The sequence below is a fragment of the Lampris incognitus genome, chromosome 15, assembly GCF_029633865.1.
Source record: "Lampris incognitus isolate fLamInc1 chromosome 15, fLamInc1.hap2, whole genome shotgun sequence".
Classification (NCBI taxonomy): Eukaryota; Metazoa; Chordata; class Actinopteri; order Lampriformes; family Lampridae; genus Lampris; species Lampris incognitus.
The window spans coordinates 24273311-24289576 of record NC_079225.1 but is presented as its reverse complement, the minus strand read 5'-3'; the positions used below and the strand labels follow the sequence as shown (position 1 = coordinate 24289576).

Sequence of the window (16266 nt, the reverse complement as noted above, 5' to 3'; positions counted from 1 at the left end):
AGAACCAATGACGCTTCTGTAAGTCATCACTGTCCGACTGACATTAAAAGAATTCATTTTGTGCAAAAAGCATAGGTGCTGCTGTTTGTTTTTACAGATGACATTAGTGTTACCCTAAAAGTTAAGCTAGTTGTCAAATATGATACTCAAGTACTTATGGTTCTCAACTAGCTCAATATCCTGATCACTGATCACAGTGAGTAGGGGATCAGGTGCAACTTTCTCAAGTCAGTGTCCATGTCTTTAGTCTTATTTACATTCAGTTTGAGGTATGATAGGTTGCATTAACCGTAGGACCATGCACTGACTTACTCTCCTGTAGCAGATTGACAATGGCTGAATCCTCAGCAAACTTAATAATGAATCTGCCTTTATATGATTGTTGGCTTTGACAGTCATTTGTGCACAGGATATACAAGAGCGGAGACAGGACACCCCCCTGAGGAGATCCAGTAGATGAACCTGGCTGTTCGAAGAAGACCCCATTCACCTCTGCCCATTGGGACTGTCTGACCAACAATACCTTGGTTTAATATTAAGTGTAAGAGAAGCTTCTCTGCAAGCAGGTGTCGCTGGATAGAAAACAATGCTGACGGGAAGTCAAGAAACAGGAACCTGGAGTGGTTTTGTGGCGCTTGAGGTGTTTCATAAGAAAACAAAGCAGTCAGTGTGGCGTCTTCTATTCGTCATCGAACAAACTCGGTATTACAGATAACTTCTTTTTATTATTTTCTGTAATAGTACTATGCCACATTTCCAAAGTTTGGGAACTTTCTTTAATGTGATTGTAAAAATAAATAAATAAATAAATAAAATGCCAGAGTTAGTCGAAGCATGACCTCATTACCTGACCACAAGGTTAGGCCCTGCTTGTTTTTCTGAAGATGAGCTACACTTTGGGTATTAAACGCTACTTGGGGGGGGGGGGCTATAAAGGTTATCCTTTGTATCGCAGCAATCTCTGCTGAGATCACAGTCATCATATCAGAGATAAAAATTCATTTAGCTCTTCAGCTGGCTCCCTGTCTGAGTGAAATCCACCTATGCTTATCACCGTTTCTCCCTCCCTGAGACTCCACCACTCATGCCTTCCCAGCAAGTTCTCCCATTATCACTGCTCAGCTCCCACTCAGTCTTTTCTTTATAGGTCAATTTGGACTTTTTAATCTCTGCTCCAACTTCCTTCCTGGCAACCCTCAAAGCAGAAACATCACCCGTCTGGAAAGCTTTGTTCTTCTTACACAGAGATATCTTCAATTCCTCAGACACCCCGGGCTTGTTATTTGGGTAAACGGACCGTGTCCACATTTTTCAGAAAACCAATGAAAACGCAAGCGACAACAAAAACATACAATTAAAATGAGGGAACTTTTATTTATTAAACCATGATTTGTTCATGAGCTGTAGTCAGTTACGGTTCACAATTGCATGTTTGTGTCTGCATAGACACTTTGGCAGCAGTACTGCAGTGTAAAGGCACATATACAGATAAATGGGGAATCTACAGTAACACCATAACACAATGACCTGCATGAAAAAAGAATCACCAAAGATCAAAATTTTTCATCAGCCATTAACTAACTGGCTTTGTCAAATGCCGTCCTCACTCGCCTGCACAAACTGAATGAGAATTAACAGCATTTCCTTGGTCACTTTTAATGAGGCAAAATTATATTAAAGCTAAAAAAACTGATAAGTGGTAGTGTAAAACAAAACGGTACACAAAACATATGGTGGAAGAAAAGCCTATTGACAAAAGTTACAAAGTCACAGCAACATATAAACAAATGTGAAGTAAATAAAAAAACTTGCATGTTCCTCCAGATTGATGAAGTTTATTGACCTATAGTAATACAAAAGTATATAACAGTACAGTCTTAATATTCCACATCATGTACATAGTCCTTTGGTGAAAGGGATTCCTTCATACTCCAGTCTTCGAGAGTACTCATGGACTGACTCTTCAACAGCCTCTAAGATTCTGGAGTGATTTGCTACATTGTTGACAGCAGTGGCAGATACTGCCAATAAATGAATAAAAAAACCACTGAAACTTAAAAAATAAAATATTAGGAGGCAATGAAATGCAGCAATTCCACACACACAACAGCCCAAACTGATTGCAAGTCCTCTAGAGGCTTTTGAGTAAGAGCATCGGTTGACTTTATCTTCACCTGGCAGTGGGGTGAAGAAGTCTTTGACTATGGACGCTGCTCTTAAAAGGATAAAGGGAAAAACATTAAAAAAGGCAAAACCATTCAAAGAAAGGTGCCAGAGACCACCTGCTCTATACCCACAACAATATACTGATGATTGACAGTCATCTCACGCCCTTTGCCCTTTTTAGTGACATCTCCCTTTGTCTGCTTTGTCAGGGTGTGACCCCCTCCTGGTCCATACTGCAGCCCAGGGCTTCGATGTCATTGCTAATGTCTGTGATCATGCGGTCCCATTCGTCGCCCTCTGAGGCCTCCTGGCCCTCATCTGACCCCCCACTGTCGCCACTTCCTCCTGCAGCCCCGTTGCCGTTGGTGGTGGAGTCGGAGGCAGAGCTGGCCGTGCGCCGGTAACGGCCGAAGCTGTCTGTGATTATGCCTCGGCCATCCTTGACACCGATGGTCTCCAGGAAATTCTCAAAGTGCTGGCTATCCTTCTCTGGAATGAAGGGACGCAGGCCTGCAGGAGAAAAAAAAAAGAGAGAGAAGGTTTGGTGAAGTCTGTTAGTAATCCAACAAAGAATTTTGTCCTTACACTCAAAAATGTAGTCTGATGGAAATTAAGATGTATGAATTTGTTATTAAGATAAACCATTTGCAGTTATGAATCATCCTTATAACAGTAACATTGTCGAAGGAGAGAAACTGAACCATATCTCATTATGAGTATCAACAGGTGTTGTGAAGACAGTGACAGCTTGTACCCAGTAGGAGGAACTTCCTGCTGTCACCGTAGAGTTGTCGCAGATTGATGCAGAATTCATGGATTGAGGCACCATTGCGGTATTCATGGAGCAGAGTGGCAAACTGCTGAATCTCCTGGGATGAGAGCTTGGTCCGCAACTGGAAAGGAGAATATAAAAGAAAGAAAAAGGGGGAAAAAATAGATGAAAAACTGAGCATTTCCTAGAATGATAGCAAGATAAAAAAAAGACATGACTTTTAAAGGCTCCACTAACAAATATGATAAGGATGCTTTTCCATGATTTCCTTTAAGGTTCTATGTGTACTATTTGATCTTTGCTGAAGCATGCAATGACAAGAAGGCTTTACTAAGTGGTAACAGTGATGAAACAAATTACTCAGATTGCTGTTTTCAAAAACACTGAAGGTGTTTGTCATTTTTTTAACGCCCTGCCCACCTAAAAGACCTGGTTCACACTCTTAGTCCACAGCCAACACTGCCACAAACTGATATCTACCCGGAGTATTTGAAATTGGCAAAAGTGAATGGAATTGTTTGTTTAGCTTGCATGGTTGAATGACAAAAGTTAGGGATTAAATAAGAGTCACACATAGCACCTTTAAGTAAAAGGCACATTACTTTCACAGGGTAGGTGCTTTATTTCCCAAGGGAGCATAACCTTATTTTATTGGAAATCATTTTGTTTTGCATGTTATTTGCTCATATCCCACACAGAACTTCAGAGTATCTAAAGTACATCTCTAGACAGATTCAGACTGCCGATACAGTTGATAGATAGATTATACCGTGGTCATGTAGTCCTGTAGCAGTTCTGTGGCTGTGGTGCTGAGCTCTCCCTCACTGGCAGTCTTGGTCTGAGGGGATGCAGGGGTGGAGGCTGATGGAGAGTTGCCCCCTGCCTCCAGGGAGCCCTGGAACGAACTGATGGAGAAAATATTAGGTGAAGATGAGATGGTCTCAATTAGTCGTGCATGGCATCAGTACAGGTCACCAACAGCCTTACTGAGTGGTGGGGCAGGCCCCAATGGAATTTTCTGCAGAACGTTTGGCAGACAACCTGTGGAAAATCCACGTTGTGTGGATATTGCTGTACCACTATTTAAAAGTATAAAAATATGGTGGATATAAAATTGACTGCTGTAGGAGTCAGCAGATTCCTTTTAGATTTGGTCACAGTGTGGTTAGTTTAACAAAGCAGCACACTAATTCTAAAAAGTGAGGTGGTGTTTGGGTAACAGTGCGAAACAAGCAAAGGAAACTACTTTTGCAGCAGTCTCAAATGTCCCTTCGGAAATGTCTCTATGAAGGACATCTTCAAGGTAGGACGGATCGATCTGGAGTACTTACAATGTGCCGGCTTCTGCTTCAAAGCCCTCCTTGACGTCCACTTTATTTGAGGAATCATCTGTAGAAGTGGGAGAAGTACACAGACAGGTTCATACTATGCAAAGCGGAAAAACAAAAAACTTTTGCGACGCTACATGCAGAGGCATAAGAAACAGTTCACTGTATAAAAAGCAGAGTATGCGCTAAGTGCTGGGCAGCGTGCTGTTGTGTTTGTGAGAGCTTTTGATTCTTACAGTCCTACCTTCAAATGGCTTCCCCACTATATGTATGATCTTTTACCAGGTCTAATGTTGGGGTAGGGTGGTAATAAGTGGAAATACTAGCTGACTAAATGAGATGAACCCAAATAAAAACAGTGCCAAACACATTTCCATTCATCATTAATAATGTTGGTCCATGTTCTCATCCCATTTAACAAGTTCCCCGGGGGGAGTATTTGTGATACAAGTGAGCGATTCAAATCAGTTAACTCACTGACAATGTTAATCATTCATTCAAACACTATCTTCTTTTTCTTACCACTGTATAATGACAGGTGCCTGGTGGGCGTAGTGGCTCCATCAATAATGGCTCGGTCCAAGAAATCGATGGTGGACTCTGTGTAAACAATCTGGAACACCTGGCTGAGCAGCAGGCAAAGCTCCTCTGCAGCTACCTGAAAAACAAAACGATACACAGAGATCAACAACATACTCACCATTTGGCAAAAACTGATTCTTTTTTTAATTGCCATGATGTGCACATAAAGGAGAAGCATGCAAAAGGGGAGCGGTTTTCCCTTTGCTGCTGCCTGCGAGGGACAGACTTTACAACTAGAACTGCCTAATACCAATTCCAACAACCAGGAGCCTGTGTTAGACTAGTATTGGTTCTGCAATGCTGTTAAGTAAAGGGAACACATATCACTTACAATTAAGTTCAAAGAGAATGCCACAGCTTTGCCACTATTAGAGACAGGAGCAGACACAAAAGCAATAAATCATTTCCACTGTGAAAAACAGTTTGATGAAGCGGTGTTGCTTTTATGGGAAGAAAAAAAACAAACCTATAGAGGCAGTGACTGAAAACAGCCTATCTGGTCTTCACTATGGCTGCGCTTAACACTAGAACGACCAGGATTTCACTCCTACCTACAACGACCATGGGCCATCAAAATGACGGTTGGTTTTTAAACACTATCTTCTGTTAAGATAAATACCCAGTTGAGATATTAATGGATTTCATATGTTAGTATGTCTGTTAGGAAACGACTGACCCCAAAATTAACATTTTAAAAACTATACTATTTTTAGACAATTTAAACTTCAGAGAGACATGGTCGAACATGAATAGCAAAACTGAAAAAGTGAAAAATATTACCTGAAAAACAGAACGGAAAACACGTATTGCTAATCTAACAAATGTAACAAGGCCTATATAACGTGAAATGTAAAAAAAAGAACTGAAAATCATTATTGAAACAGTCCCAAACAATGACCGGAACTTAAAAACTACTAGAACGACCACGGTTTTTAAACTCTATATTCTGTCAACAGAAATACCCAATTAAGATATTACTGCATTACATATGTCAATATGTCTGTTAAGAAACGACTGACACTAAAATTAAAATTTTAACAACTTTAGCACTATTTTTCAAACAATTTAAAAATCGCCCCTGTCCAGCACCTGTCAATACTGCAAAACGTCAGCGGTAGTCATGGTGCATCTGAAACAGCGTCTGTAACCAGACATGTTGTTAATAATCAAAAATTAAGTTTAGACCATTACTCTGCACTGGAGAATGCTAGTTTGTTTCTAGGACAGAGCAATGAACTTTGAAGGAAATGATGTGACCAGCACACGTCATAAATAGTGACATGTTGCGCCAGTGTTGTAGTCAAGTCACTAAACCTCGAGTCCAAGTCGAGTCTCGAGTCCCCAGTGTTTGAGTCTGAGTCTAAGTCCGAGTCCCCAAAGAAGAGTCTGAGTTGAGTCCAAGTCAAGTCCCCATTACCTGAGTCCAAGTCCGAGTCATCAAGGTTGAGTCTGAGTCAAGTTCGAGTTAGGCATCTTAGCACTAACTGTTCCTGAACATGAGGGTATGCACGTGAATCCGCATGTAGGTGGAACACATGCGCCTGCCCTTGCACAAAATTGAAAATGCTACGGTATTAATATAGCTATCAATATCTTATGCCAAATTATTAGGGCCTATCACAAAAAAAAACCAGTCTTTATCAATTAACAAGTCCGAGTCCTCATCTCTAACTTCCGAGTCTGAATGCAGTCAATGCTCGAGTCCAAGTCCAAGTCATCAGTGCTCAAGTCTAAGTCGAGTCATGAGTCCTGAAAATCAGGACTTGAGTCGGACTTCAGTCCGAGTCATGGACTCGAGTACTACAACACTGTGATGCGCACGATCACGTACAAATTATGTGCGGTCATTTTGACCGATCATGGTCGTTTTTGGTAGCTCTTATCATAATCTTTTTTTGTGCAATTTATCTAAAACTCATTTTAATGCAAATATATGCAATTTTGGGAGTGGCAGGTCTGTATCTTTTTTTTCTCTCACAAAGTTATTAAACTTTGAAATCGTTAAAGTGTTAAACCTACTGAAGAATTGCTTTCTTCCAAGTTCTATGGTTGCACATTTAGTAGTCAAGTTCCCAGCAGAGGTTTCCACAACTAATAAGCATACAGTTTGGCAATGTGAATATTTAATTTAGAATGCTTATCAATCAAGAGCAGTAACCATTCACACCATCTGTGGAGCTTTTAAGTCTCTTCAGTTTCTCCATTTCAGCTTAGCAGATTGCTTTGCCATGGGAGACAAGGATGCCAAACACCGTTATCTACCAATTAACTGACATTCCATGTAAGGATGGATAAAACCACTGACATCGGTAGTGCAAATCCTTCCTCATGATTTAGAGGCAAAAACTTAATAAAATGTTGCCCTAATAATCAAATTCGGTATAAAAACAAAAAGTACCTTGTTTTCAACAGCCAGCACAAGTAGGCAGCAGACTTCCACAAAAACAGCACCACTCTCTGACAAAGAACTGAGGGTCTGGGACTTGTTGAGATCAGGGCATGAGCTGGGGCAGGGAGAGCCACCTGACTCCTGGGCTAAATAAAACACAGAGCAACAAACATTGCTAAATCTTATCATTTAGTTTCCATACCCCATCAAACGAGTATCAGTGTTTTAAACTTTCTGAACTGCCATATAGGGTTGCACACATTTATAGCTAAAATGTAAATATGTTGCTAAAAACTGATCATAATAGCCAATTTTACAGTCAAATTATTTCAATGCACCTTTTCCACCTTACATTAACATTTTGACTATATTCCAATCCAGCAGAGGTTCTAAGTGAAATGTCTGAATAATGCTGATATGCCTACAGTCTACTATTCTTGTGTAAAAGTAACATCACAATACACAAAAATATTCAATTAAGTGTAGTCATACATTATGCTCTATCATACATATTAGCTTCACTGTTTACCATTAACCAGATAACTTCTAAGAATGTATTTGCTAGTATATAAAAAGCAAAATGAATACACATTCATTTTGCTCTCATCATTCACAGTAAGTATAAAACTCATAGATTCAGTGGTAAAACACCTTTTGAACAGCCAGAGAGAGATATGACAGCAAAGCGGCATGAGGGTGTAATCCACCCCATGCTGTGCCAGGCACCTGTTTTGAGCACCACTAGGTGCAGGGAGTCGTCCCTTATGTAGGAGACGGCAGCAATGTCATGGATGGGCACCCTCAGAATGATGTCCTCTCCGTCACGCCAAACTAGCTTGATGTTATAGGCCGAGAGGCTAACCACTGCATCTTGCTCTGACGTCAGCTGGCCAGCCAGCTGATGTGACTTCTGAGAAACAGGGAAGCAAAGGGCACATTTAGTTTAGGCTGTGTTACTATGGAAAACGCTACCATGATATCCGACGACTTGACCTAATGCAAACAAGCAAGAGTCATGGCAATCCAGACTGAATTTTAGTTAATGCATTGGGAGGTGACCCCATTAATCATTTTTCAGGTAGGGAGACATTCTGGACATACAAATACAGAGCCACTGTCTTTCCCGGTCTGAATGATGAATTGGAGTTTGTCCCCATCTTGTGAATCAATGTGTGACTCCTGTGGATGGTCTTATGATGAGTTAAACTGTTATTGATGCTATAAGTGTGTTTTGGTGTTGATAAAGCTTTTGATATAGAAAAAATAATCTCATAAGTTAACAGTCATGCGATGTGGTAACCCTGTGAGTAATCAAATACATGTGTGGCTTTTACCTATTGTTGCATCTTTAGAAAAATCAATGTGCCGAAATGTGTTGGTGCATTTTAACATCTTTCTATGCAATAAAGAAATAAAGGCTCTTAAACTTCTAGCTAAGAGAAGAGTGCCTTGGACTTCTCGTGTAGCACACTTTGGATTATATCAAATGACATTCATTTATAAACCATATTTCTGTTTTTAAAATCACTGATTGTTCTGTACCAGTCTAAAAAAAAACAAACAAATTATTGAGGCAAATGGTGATGTCAAATTCTGCTGAAACTTACCCTTGCATTGTCAATTAGCTGCAGCACCTCTGTCCGACTGGACGGGTTTAAGTATCCTGGTACCGATGTCAGTTGCCCCAGGTACTGGACACGACAGAATATAAAAATCAATATTTACTCTGGATCTATCAAATCTACAAGTACCACTAAATATAATTCACAAGAAAATAAGCAATAGCAACAAGTCTAACAGGTGAAAAAGAAACGTAACCTAGTATGCAAATAGAAAACAGTTTTATCCTCTGTTCTACTTCCTTTCTGCTAAATGTTACGTTTATGAATAGGAGGTGCATATTTTTGCTACTGGCCATACTTACTTTGACCTCCTTCTCTATGTAGTCATTAAGCAGGATGTCGGGATCGATGCGGTGGTCGGGCTGGGAGAGGGAGAAGGTGTGGAGGGCCCTGCGCTCAGTGGCCTTCTCCTGAGCCTTCTTATCCCTCCCCTTCTCTCCTTTCAGGAAAACACGCTTGAACGGAGACACGATACCAGGCTAGCGTATGAAAGGTAGATGGCGAGAAAAAAAAAATTCAAAGGAAAAATAAATTTTTTACAGCTGACCTGTGTGTCTAATTTGTATGCCTCTGAACAAAAATGAATGGCACCCACAGATTATCTGCAACAGCAACTTATCAGTTCATCTTCACGATGTTCATAAACCACAGATGACATCGTGTATGGGAAAGAGCAGAAAAAAAACAAGAATATGCAACCTTTCTACTCAAAAAGCTGCATATGATTTTGGGCCTTTATATATTTCGTAATTTCTGCTGACCTGTACTGGTAGCTCCCACTACTGCAAAGTGAGATAGATAACCCTTCATTGAGCCCAACTGTGCAGCGGCCTCTGATAGCAGTTGCCCAAAATGTCATCATTAGCATTACCAGATAAAAACAAATGCCATTACATTACTCCTTGAGGAGAGTGGGGTGGAGTGTGTGTGTGGGTCTGTGTCCAGTGCAAACATTTAAACGTGACGATTGAATCAGAACACTGACATCCTAGGGGGGGGGGGGGGGGGAACAAAAAAAAAACAGCTGCTGTTTGGCTTCCAACACAACAGTGAAAAAGAGGAATCAAATATTTTCCTTCCTCTCCTTTATGTTTTGTCTGCATACGGAAGATATGAACACGCAACCACCGGATAAGAAAGCCGAGAGGAAGGTGTAACAAAACACTTAGAAACTAAGGCTAAGCCCATGCACACACACGCCTATTGATTGGAAGAAAAGCTGCGTGTCCTACCTCGTTCTCCATGAACCCTCAGCCGCTACAGCCACTTATACAGCAGTTAGAGAGCTTGTGCTTTGCCTCGGACGGTTCTTGCCACAAACACACTACACCAGTCACCTGTTGTCTCTGGTGACAAACAACCTTAGAGACAGTTGCCACTAGGAAGCTGGTTACAAGGGTCAAACAGGAGGGCAGCCCCCCCCCTCCCCGATGCACACAGAGGAAGGGGAGCGTCTTTACTGTTTTATACAGACACCAAGAACAGGAAGGGGACAAACCGCCAACTTCCTGTGATGACATATGTTCATTTTTTTGAATACTCAAGATACATTAAAATCTGTGGCAGATACCTAACAACTTCTCTAATCCTTTTGCAAACTGCAATGCAGGCAGATGAGAAAGGGAACTGTAATGTGGGCTGACGTTAGTTTCAGAACTTTTTCGATATACAAACAGAGAAAGTTAGCTTCTTTTAAACCAAGCTTATCATTCAGGAAGTCCAGTCTGGATATTTGATTCCATGCTTTCAACTCTGTAAAACCACAAAATGTATGGCCAGTGCATTATTTAATAGTGTGGACCCTGGGTGCCATGGAAGACAGGTGCATTAACATTTCATGACCCCTCTCGATGACATGTAAGACTACAGCTACCACAAGTGAACTCTGGGCCCCCTGGTAAATGGCCTCATGATGAATGGGACAATTTTACGTGAGAAGTGGTACCTGCCAGGACTGAGCGTGGACCTGTGCTGAGATAAGAGTAACACATGCAAGTAAGGGTACTTACATTATTTACTCTTCGGTGTGAAACAACAATGGTGTGTGTGACAGACAACTTAAATCTACAACACATTATTAGGGCTGCAGGGGAGCACCGTTCAGGCTGTTATATAATTACTTTGGGGATAAGTCTAAGCCTTTGCTTGCCCCCATTTTGCCACACCTAAGTCATCTTAGAAACACGGATGGTTGAGCAAAGTGTGAGTAGCTTACATTCTTATCAAGTTATCATATAAAGGAATCTGAGTGTGCACTTGCACTCCTACGGATTATCTAAAGGGAGCCCTGGCAGTTGCATACAAATAAAATGTTTTTTTTTAAAAACGCATTGGCGTCCTATGTTGTCCTATATCGCCACTAAGTGGAGAAAACTAGAACTGTATGTACAACCAACACAGTTTGCACACATGGGATGATTTCAAACCACTACAGACCCAAGCTCTTGTGTAATTTTTGTATCAACGTGACCTAACAAGGTTTTTGAGAAACTAATTTGAATTTCGCAGTAGTTCAAGCCTTCACAAAAACATGTGTATAGCTTCAAAGCATTGCTGAAAAGCCTACTACGTCCTCAGTCACCAACTTAATCAGAATCAGAAAGACTTTAATTGCCATGTGCCTTACATGCACGAGGCATTTTATTTGGCCTTGTTGGTGCCATTAATAATACAAGAAAAGTAGTCTTAAATAAAGACTAATTTTCTTGTATTAAAAAAATTGTCTGATAAACCCATACACTGATAAGCCAAAACATTGTGACCACCTGCCCAATATGCTGTTGGTCCTCTGTGTGTCGCCAAAACAGCGCCGACCCACTGAGGCATGGACTCCACAAGACCCCTGAAGATGTCCTGTGGTATCTGGCACCAAAACATTAGCAGCAGATCCTTCAAGTCCTGTAATATGCGAGGTGGAGCCGCCATGGATCGGACTTGTTGGTCCAACACATCCCACAAATATCAATCGAATTGAGATCTGAAGAATTTGGAGGCCTTGAATACTTCATCATGTTCCTCAAACCATTCACTGAACGATGTGTGCAGTATGGTAGGGCACATTATCCTTCTGAAAGAGGCCACTGCCATCAGGGAATACCATTGCCATGAAGGGGTGTACTTGGTCTGCAATGTTCAGGTAGGTGGTATGTGTGAAAGTAACATCCACACAAATGCCAGCAACCAAGGTTTCCCAGCAGAACATTGCACAGAGCATCACACTGCCTCCACCGGCTTGCTTTCTTCCATAGTGCATTCTGGTGCCATCACTTCCCCATGCAAATGACGCACACGCACCCGGCTGTCCACATGATGTAAAAAAAAAACGTGATTCATCAGACCAGGCCACCTTCTTCCATTGCTCTGTGGTCCAGCTCTGATGCTCACGTGCCCATTGTAGGCACTATTGATGGTGGACCATGGTCATCATGGGCACTCTGACCAGACTAAAACTTCATAGCAACATACACAGCAGGGTGTGATGCACTGTGTGTTGACACATTCCTCCCGTAAATATCATTAAAATTTTCTGTGACTTGTGCCACAGTAAACCTTCTGTCGGTTTGGACCAGACGAGATAGCTTTTGTTGCCCTCGCACATCGATGAGTCTTGGGTGCGCCCTGTTGCTGGTTCGTGGTTAGTCCCTCCTCGGACTACTGTCGGAAGGTACTCACCACTGCTGACTGGGAGCACCTCAAAAGCCTTGCCATTTCAGAGATGCTCTGACCCAGCCGTCTGACGATAACAACTTGGCCCTTGCCAAAGTCGCTCAGGTCTTTACTCCTGTCTATTTCCCCTGCATCCAACACGTTGACTACGAGAACTGATTGTTTGCTTACCATCTAATCTACCCAGACCTTAACATGTGCCCTTGTTTGGACATGATCAACATTATTTGGTTCACCAACATTATTTGGTTCACCTGTGAGATGTCATAATGTTTTGGCTCATCAGAGTATACACATATGCAATCATCAGCTGTATTCTGCTCCTTATTTGTTGAGCACTTTCCCTACCGTTGAGTGTTTCATTTAACGAGGTATTTATATATATATATATATATATGTATGTATGTATATATATCCTTTCTTTCATCCTCCAATGTGGAGGATGAAAGAAAGGAGATGAGACCACTTCTCTGTTTGACCACACAGCCGTGGGGTCGTTTATTTCCTCCAACAAACTCAAAGCCAACAGTTCATTAGCAGCTGATGACTGCGCGACGCACGAAACAGGCCTGTACTGCTATGTATTAAAACTTTTTTCCTGCATCTGTATTGAGATATATATATGTATGTATGTATGTGGGTGTGCGCGCACACACACATAAAACAGATCTAAAAAATAAAAAGTAAACGTATTTAATGGGAAGGAGACAATTCATGCTTGGCCTCACACTTTTCATCTCACACACCAAATTAACTAGTCCACTGCAGCTTTGTTTAAGACAGAGCCTTAGAGACAGAATTTTAATCTCACATTGAAAGGTTATCAATAACCGTTTTGTTTTGTTGTTTTATTTGTACCAGGTGTGTAATCAAGCTTTGAGCTGGGATAACAACATAATAAACCACTCTGTTCACTCTAACTTTCATTTTAAAACAGTTAATTTGCTACCAGGATATTCCCTAAAGAAACATGAAAAGAACAGAAAAATACTGTATTTGGCTGCCATAACTAGGCAATCTCACAAAATTACTTAGTTCTTTGGGACACATTTTAGCAGACAACTATCTTTTTACAACCAAACCTGTCTTTTCAGCAGCAGCAACAACTAATGAATTTAGATTATGTACATGATTTTCTATTGTCTACGACTTCTCCATTACGGTGGCTGGGGAGTTTATGAATGTTCCTACTACTTACAGTAGGTAAGAGGATCATTCCTGCAAGCTGAATCAAATAGCTTAGCAATGTGATTAGCCATTGTTGATAAGATTGTACCTTACCAATAACTTAACTTGCATTATTTTCAATTCTAAATATGTGACTTAGATAAATGAGCTAAATTGGACTTGTTGAAACATGTCTAATGTTTGTGTTCTGTGGTACTGTAAGGTGCTGTTGTAAAGCTGTGTCCAGCAGTGGTCCTGTATCCAAAAATCTAAACAATAAAGTCAGTATAAAATGATATCATAGCGGATATTTTTGCACTATGGCAAAAACTATGAAAACAATACCCAGGCTGTAAAAGAAAATGAAATTATTAAGATTACGCCACATCCTAATAAAGTCAGACCATTTTGCCAATCCAGACTTGCCATAACCAACATTCACACTAGATTTATTTCCTATCAAATTTCCTTGCTATTCTTGCAGAGGAGGTACTGGATAGAAACGGCGATAAGAAACAGCATAGCCCTGGTCTGAGTTCTAGACATTCCCTGTCAGGGGTGGTCAGGCAGAGCGCTCGTCAACATCACTTCCTGCCCTGGCTCTGGTGGGCCTTTTCCTTCATTCTCCTTCTGAGCCAACCAGAGACACAGTAGGAAAATTTAGTTTCCATGCAAAATCAAAGCACTTCCTTCCACAGTGTGAAAGATAAGACATAATAGGAAGACAAGATAAAATAAACGGCTTGTCAACCACAGAGACAGGCAGCTATGAGGCTGAATGTGGAAGACTAGCCGTCATGTCCAGCAGGCTATTCAGTAATGTATGTTTGTGTGTGGGGAAATACAAAATCTGCGTGTTTGTGACCTAAAAAAAAAAGTAATAAATGCCTCAATCCCCTTAACACACGCGCGCGCGCGCGCGCGCACACACACACACACACACACACACACACACACACACACACACACACACACACACACGCAATGAATGACACTGATGATCATCGCTTTTGACAGCTGATGGTGAGCAAGCAACCCCTCCAACACCCACCCCCTTCCGTAACAATGAGAGTATGACTCCAGGAAGCCTGGGCAAATGAACTATCGTCCCTTTTAAGAATACTAGCTACTAGCCTTCCTAAATACCGATTTTCTTTTGACAACAACTTCCAAAAAGGATAAAACATGATCCTAATTACTTAAACAATCTAATGAATTTCACCTGAAGTTCACTTTTGGAATAACTACAGCAACAGCATCTGGACAAATGATAGCGGAATTTAAAGTCTTCAAACCAAGTTAAAGCTACTCAATCCAAAGAAATAAAAATGTAAAATAGTGGCCGGCCGGGATAGATCTAACAAACTGGACTTGGCGATTCACTGCACTATTCAACTCTGGCAGAGATTATTATAGAGGCTGTTCGCTAATGTTATGTCTATGACTTTAGGTTAGTGAGTGCTACTATTAAGCTATAAATAAAATACCCTATGGGTCATAAAAGTGACATACCATTGTTTTGACCGGCTGAACGGAACTTAACCAGTTACAACAGTGAACTTTAAATCTAATCAATCTAAAGGCAGGTATCGCTTCTTCTTAGCCGCAAGCTATATAGTAAACGTTAGCTTAACCTAGCAGACCGGTCAACTATCTAGCAAGTTGATTAACGGGCCCATCTTACCTTTTTCACTTTTTTTACATCATCCTCCATTTCTATGAAAAGATCCTCTTCTTCATGGTCACTTCAACGTGGGTATTGTAGAGGATAGACATAGCAGAGGCTAGCTCACACAGATATCTGACGGCATCGTTTTGTTAGCTTTAGCCCAGCCTTAGCGTTTGGGAAGGGATGCCCAAAACGGGTGAAATTTAACCTGATAACAATACGCCATTCTCCCTTTGGCATCATTCTGCAGAGAGAAGAAAAAATTACCTCAGCATCGTCACTGTAAATACGGCGTGCATAAATGGAAGTGTAGCATCCACAGATATGATCTAAAGAGCAAACCAACTCGGACAAAACAACTCCAACTTTTCAACCCTACCGCCATTTTGGGCGTTGAACTGTGGTGGCCAGGCCAGCATGCTTTGCACACAGCTAGCGACTTGTGCTTGTTTTACCTTTCATTCCCTTGGGGCTTGCCGTAGGTGTGAAAAGGCTTTGACAGCATGAGAAGTTGTTTTGATTTTCCTGGTACAGCTGGTGAATAGTTTACAAACTAAGGAGGCCTTGTTAAATTACGATTCCACATTTCCTCAGGATTTTCGTGTCAGATGTAAACTCCTATGTGACATTTGAGCACAGTTTGGCGTCCAGAAAGGCAAGAAAACATCCGTGTGACGTAGAGTTTGTATTTTTGGGCGTATTCCTTCGCTTTGATGTCAGTCTTCCGGAAGTGAAGTTTAATTTAAAAAGATATATCATGTCGTTCACCCGTTAGATAGTCTCTGTATTTACAAACGGTAGCATACACCAGCTCACGACCTTCGGACACTGACTCCATGGCACGTGTTGATTTATCATGAGAGACGGGTGAATTGTTATTGCAGTTACAGACCTCCAACAAATTG

At 41.2% G+C, this 16266-nt stretch overlaps 1 protein-coding gene across 3 annotated transcripts; it reads right to left on the bottom strand.

Annotated features, from left to right (window-relative positions):
- Window positions 1-1359: 1359 nt before the first annotated feature.
- Window positions 1360-15878, bottom strand: ccm2 (CCM2 scaffold protein). 3 transcript variants are annotated; one of them, XM_056294668.1, is made up of 11 exons: window positions 15817-15878; window positions 15377-15605; window positions 9162-9338; window positions 8845-8928; window positions 7964-8147; window positions 7247-7383; window positions 4789-4924; window positions 4270-4327; window positions 3708-3843; window positions 2921-3059; window positions 1360-2676 (listed from the first exon to the last, which is right to left on the bottom strand). In XM_056294668.1, exons 2-11 carry the CDS (start codon window positions 15404-15406, stop codon window positions 2372-2374), a joined length of 1386 nt encoding a protein of 461 aa, XP_056150643.1. In that variant the 5' UTR covers window positions 15407-15605; window positions 15817-15878; the 3' UTR covers window positions 1360-2371. The 3 variants fall into 3 exon arrangements, with proteins under 3 accessions (XP_056150643.1, XP_056150644.1, XP_056150642.1); XM_056294669.1 differs by lacking the exon at window positions 15817-15878 and adding an exon at window positions 15741-15751; XM_056294667.1 differs by lacking the exon at window positions 15817-15878 and having other exon boundaries at window positions 15377-15741.
- Window positions 15879-16266: the final 388 nt, after the last annotated feature.

Bases quoted from the DNA above. Each gene is read 5' to 3' on its own strand.
- ccm2 (XM_056294668.1), bottom strand. From the start codon at position 15,406: ATGGAGGATGATGTAAAAAAAGTGAAAAAG. The intron at 8,148-8,844 runs GTAAGTTTCAGC...CCTGTTTCTCAG, and splicing joins AGCTAATTGACAATGCAAGG to AAGTCACATCAGCTGGCTGG. The intron at 3,060-3,707 runs GTATAATCTATC...TCTCCTTTCCAG, and splicing joins TACAGGACTACATGACCACG to TTGCGGACCAAGCTCTCATC.